The 5710-nt window shown below is 48.1% G+C and overlaps 1 protein-coding gene across 1 annotated transcript; it reads right to left on the bottom strand.

Moving 5' to 3' along the window:
• Nucleotides 1–1870: 1870 nt before the first annotated feature.
• Nucleotides 1871–3082, bottom strand: LOC120751135 (collagen alpha-2(I) chain-like). The gene has a single exon (XM_040060616.1). It carries the CDS (start codon nt 3080–3082, stop codon nt 2219–2221), a length of 864 nt encoding a protein of 287 aa, XP_039916550.1. The 3' UTR covers nt 1871–2218.
• Nucleotides 3083–5710: the final 2628 nt, after the last annotated feature.

Below are 5710 nucleotides of genomic sequence, written 5' to 3'. Positions count from 1 at the left end.
TCGTCCCAGATGTTGATGTTGAACCCCAACATTTTTCCCTGTTATTTCTTGTTCCTGAGGGCTGTGCAAAGCTGATTTAGCTCTGGCTGGGACCTGGGGCATGTCCTGCTGGTAGGAATGGGCTGGTTCCAGGTGGAGGGTGGCCTCAAGGTCTCTGCTCAGCCTGGAAATGGCTGGACATGTAGCACGATGCAAAACGACACGTTGCCTTCAGAGCCTGTAGGTAAGAGAGAAAGAACGTTTTCTCCAGTAACTTCTGGGGAATGGAGTCTGTGAGACCTGATAACACACATGCCCCTTGGTCACCGCATTTTTACAGACCTTTTCAGAACTTCTACATATGCGGCAGGTTCTAATTTGGATTCCCAATTTAAATCTTATTTTTCTGTATCAGTTTTTCAAAAGCTGGTGATTTTAGTGTCCCTGGTGTTTAACCTGAACCACATGAGGAAATCCAAGCAGCACTCTGGCAGCCAGACAAGGCAAACAAAGCTTGGGTTTTGTTTGGTTCATTGTCTGGGTTTTTTCCCTGATGTTTGATTTTGATTTACAAAGTCACTTTACAGACAAGGAAGGCTTCAGACCTATAGCACGCTGAGGGCTCTATTAACTCAGATGGCTGCCGGAAGTTCATCTAGATCCAAATAACCTTAAAAATTAAACTATCTACCTGTAGACCTTCACTCAACAGGAGCAATGTTTAATTTTTTCCTTACTTAATGCACACAGCATTAAGTATATATCCATATTATATGAGTAGCATGAATGGTAGGTAAATCTAGGTTCTGGCTTTGACATTCAATGGTGTTGCTAATAAAAGAAATATGTTTCAAACAACTTTTGTATAAATCATGGTTATTTTTGTAGAAGATTAAACAATGGTTTGGTCCCTCAGGATATTCATGAACAGAGGAAACATTAACCACAGGGTCTTAAATGTTTTATAAATCTGCAGCACATTCCTGCAAAGGAAAAATAAAACCCTTGATTTATTAGGCAGCAGCCCATGGTAAGATATTTACTTTTGCAGAAACAAGGCTGCACATTAGGCAGGGCTGGTGTATTGTTTATGAAAATCTGAGATATTCTCCGATGAGTTTCTTCTGTGCATGCAAGTGAGTTGCACCTCATTGTGCATGGAGGGTGATTTTACAGTAAATACATTATTTATTTGCTTGTGTGCAACAGCTGTGTCTCTGGACTTGCAGGTTTTGGATTGTCAGACAAACAATAGATGCAGTGAACATTCAAGGAAGTCCATTATTCATAGAGTTTTAATGCAGGACTTTTTATGCAAATGTAACACAAGGTATCCTATATAATCCAGAGTATCTGGCAATCCTAGGATGAGGCCAGGTCACAGCATGCTTTGAACATGTAGCAGAGAATTTCTGCACAGGCCAGGAGGCCAAAAAATCAATCTTGGGTTCAAAGGCAGCATAATCCCCACCCTGTCAAGGTGGAGAGTAGTTTTGAAGGAGGTTCAATCTCACTGCACATCTTGACACAAGATTTTATCCTGCCCGCTGACCAGTTGTGTTTTTAAGGGTAGGTGAGAGTATTTGGTGTTTGTCCCTTACTAATCTGGATGATGTGGACAGTTTAGCCAGCTTCATTTGCCTTGGCTCCAGACTGCTGTGATGTGCTCATGCCCAAACTCTTAGGGTAGGGATTTTAGGTCTCAGCTCCCACAGTCAGCTCTGCATGGGTATAAGTTCAGCTGCAGGAATAATTTCCTCTCATCTTTTCAAAATGCACACTATTACAAATCCCTTTTGCTTGCTGTGGCACAGAAATGACAAGAAAACCTGTGAGCCTGTGAGGAAACTTCTTTTATATCATTATATATCATAGACAATGCTGCTACTCACTGCATGTTGTGTTCAGTGTCACACAATCCCTTCATACAGTAGAAGGAAATATGCTCTGCTGGGCAAACAGGGGCATAAGGGTCAGACTGCAGAGAGGTGGCCAGAAAGCATGATTCTCTTTCAGTGGAAATGCTGGGCTTTGGGTCGCCTGGTTTTCAGCACAAACAGAAAGATGTTTCTACCAGGGGGCCAGAGAAGTTCCCTGGGTGTGAGGCCCATGGCTCTTCCGTGCCTACAGGAAGGACATCAGGCCAGTCTTCTCCTGGAGCTACTGTAGGGTCCCTTGTGCTCATTTCAGCTCATTTTACCAGCCACGTGCGGTGTGCTTTCAGGAAAATTCCAGCTGGTCAGGTGGGTACCAGGGACCTGCTTCCCTCAAAGGCAGGTGTGAGACCTGTCCCAAAGATCCTAGGTGAACATGTCCTGAGGATCCCAGGTGTCTGTGTCCCGAGGATTCCAGGTGTCCCGAGGCTCCCGGGTGTCCCGAGGCTCCCAGGTGTCCCGAGGATCCCGGGTGTCCCCGAGGCTCCCGGGTGTCCCCGAGGCTCCCGGGTGTCCCCGAGGCTCCCGGGTGTCCGTGTCCCGAGGATCCCGTGTGTCCCCGAGGATCGCGGGTGTCCGTGTCCTGAGGATCCCAGGTGTCCCGAGTATCCCAGGTGTCCCCGAGGCTCCCAGGTGTCCCCGAGGCTCCCAGGTGTCCCCGAGGATCCCAGGTGTCCGTGTCCCGAGGATCCCAGGTGTCCCGAGGCTCCCGGGTGTCCCGAGGCTCCCAGGTGTCCCGAGGCTCCCAGGTGTCCCGAGGCTCCCGGGTGTCCCGAGGCTCCCGGGTGTCCGTGTCCCGAGGCCCCCGGGTGTCCCGAGGATCCCTGGTGTCCCCGAGGATCCCAGGTGTCCGTGTCCCGAGGATCCCAGGTGTCCTGAGGCTCCCGGGTGTCCCCGAGGCTCCCGGGTGTCCCGAGGATCCCAGGTGTCCCGAGGCTCCCGGGTGTCCCCGAGGCTCCCGGGTGTCCCGAGGCTCCCAGGTGTCCGTGTCCCGAGGATCCCAGGTGTCCCGAGGATCCCAGGTGTCCGTGTCCCGAGGCTCCCGGGCGTCCCCGAGGCCCCCGGGCGCCCCCCCAGCCCTGCGGCGTGGCGGCGGATGGGCAGCAGAGGGCGCTCCGGGACCGCGCAGCCGCTGGCGCAGCGCCCGTGGCTGCTCCCGGCTTCCCCATGGTCCTGACGCTGTAACCGGGAATAAACGCGCGCCCCAGCCCGTTCCTGCGAGCTCCTGTACTCGAGAGAGCCTTTACGTGTGAGTGCCCATACCACAGGTGTGCCCGCACGTCCCTCTGCCTACAGGTACCTCCGCAGATACGCTGTTCCCTCTCCTTCCCGTGACAACATTAAAAGTACAGAGCTCCACGATGCAAAAAGCATCAAGAACCCAAAAAAAGCCAAACAAAGCAACAAAACTAAACCAAACAAAAAGCAAAAACACCCAACCCAAAGGACCAACAGAAAACAAAACCAAAAACAAACCAAAACAAACAAACAAACAACAACAACAAAAACCCAACCTCCAAACAAGCCATAAACATCCTTCCTTAAAACACGTAGCACGTAGGGAGGATTGGAGGTCAAGAGGTATCTCCACAAAAATAAAAATAGAAGTACTAATTAAATAAGCATATCTAAAAACCAACCCCAGATAGATACAATAGGACTTTAAGACATAATTGAATTAATTTAAAAGGCTGACGCCCAAGTCTTAGGAACACAGACTGTGTGCCACAATTGCACATTCCTATCATTTCCGTAAGTGACATCCACTAGAAATTGAAAACTACTTTTCAAAATACCAAGCAGTTGCAATCGCCAAGCTGTTGTGCCTTCCCTGACTTGCTGCGGTTTAAGATGCCTCTTTTTTGGGAAATACACATACAATTGTCATGTGCTGTCACTCACATTGCTTAAGTTAGCCGTTTATGAACTAATTTTGAAGTAATTAAACATCAAGGTCTGTGTCCATTTCTGCTCCACACCCACTGGTACAGATTTGTGTGCTCCTGAGAGTGAGAGTTAAATAACTTTATTGCTGTGCTGCTGGTTGATTGATAACAGAAGGCAGCAGTTATTGCTTTTTGTTTCCACAATACAGTATTGTTCAGGAACATAATAATTTAGCGATACTGGGAGGTCAGAGCACTTACAGCTTATTATCTCACTGAGCAATAGTCTGAAGTTTTGCCTGAAATATTTGTGGGCCTTTGTGTTTTTTAAAAGGCACAAATTGACTTGAAATCCAAATTTTTTCAGGATATGGAGCAAAGCCTGATCTTAGCTATGGGCAGGCAACAAGCGCCAGGCAGACAAAGATGCTACTTCAGAATTGCTTCAATACAACCCAAAGCTTTGGCCTCATAAAGAAGCCTTTTAACATTATGTATATATCTGCTGTGTGTTGTGCAGGCATCACAAAAGTAGTCATTGCATCAGTAGTGCGACAGCTAAAATAGCTGTTTTCACATTTCAGGGCTTAGCACTATCAGCAGATGCTGATGGAACAACCCAGAAACTCAAAGCACAACCCAGTGCAGATAAAACACTTTTTATGTTACCTTTAATCTGAGGGGGGAATAAAAACAACTTATCATTCTGACAGAGAAAGAAACTTTCATGTGATGGTGGACATTCATGTAAATAGGTTTTGAGGCTGGCAGCTTTCTCCATGGCCATCGGGAAGATACTGCCTCCAGGTGTTCTGGTCTGGAAAGGAAAAATGAACGGTAGGAAGGAGAGGAAAAGGACAATCCCACCAAACAGCTAGCTCTGCCACAAAGCTGAGAATCTGCCCAGCGATGCTGCAACAGAAACAGAAAACATGACAGTTGTTCATTTTGTGTTAATAAATTCCTCAAGCAAAGGCTGGAAACTGCCAGCTGCTGGATTTACCACCAAAGCACAGCATGCTGAGCATTGACCCTGTGCTCCTTGACGTGGGTTAGAGTGAGCACTTTGCTCCTCATCACTGGAAATAGCGATCAGAGTGCTGCCATCATGTCACTGGCATGGCCAGCAATGTTCAGACCTCCCCACCCACCTGCTCAACAGCCCATCCAGAAACTTCATAAATAAACCTTTGGAGATCCCACCCCTCACTTGCTGGGTTTGGCAGATACAGCACTGTAGGAGTATTTTTTGGGGGGCCTCACCTCAGACAGTGCAGTCAAACACACCCTGCTCATATTTGTGTGTTCAGAGCATCTCCCTCACCTCTGGAGCAGCATGGCTGCTGCCAAGACCTTTGTCCCTCAGAAGGAGTCCTGGGAACAGCAGTCCCACTACGTGTGGGAGAACATCATCAAGAATACCTTTGTTGCAGCATTTTCCCTTTCAGAGGAGCCAGAGGTGTGGTAGCAGCAGATCAGAGGCTCCTGTACCCAAAGAGGGGCACATCATGTTGGCTTCTGGAGACTGGCATGGTTGTTCATCCTAAATTTTGCCATAAGTTGTTCAAAAAAGCAAGGATGGAGCCTAGAAGCATCTGAATGATCTTTGCTTGTGAAAAGAAGGTATAACAAAGCCTCAGCTGCCTGGCTGTGAAGGGCACAGAGATCTCTCTCTGTTAAACTTCTTGCTTCCTTTCAGTGGCAAAAGAAATTGTGGAGTACCATCCGTGGAAGTGCTCAAGGCCAGTGACAGATCTCTCCCTGTCCACAGCAGGGAGCTGGACTAGGTGTTCTTTAAAGGTCCCTTCTGAAACAAACCATTCTCTGATTCTACCAAACCCATTTCACACGGGCCCACTGCATTTTCACTGGCTCAGATTTCCCGGGCACTATTGCCCCTTGGGGCACCAT

The sequence above is a fragment of the Hirundo rustica genome, chromosome 1 (assembly GCF_015227805.2).
Source record: "Hirundo rustica isolate bHirRus1 chromosome 1, bHirRus1.pri.v3, whole genome shotgun sequence".
Lineage (NCBI taxonomy): Eukaryota > Metazoa > Chordata > Aves > Passeriformes > Hirundinidae > Hirundo > Hirundo rustica.
Note: the sequence above shows the minus strand (reverse complement) of the source record. Positions and strands in the feature narration are given on the sequence as shown.

Coding starts and splice junctions, on each gene's coding strand:
- LOC120751135 (XM_040060616.1), bottom strand. CDS start 3,082: ATGGGGAAGCCGGGAGCAGCCACGGGCGCTGCGCCAGCGGCTGCGCGG.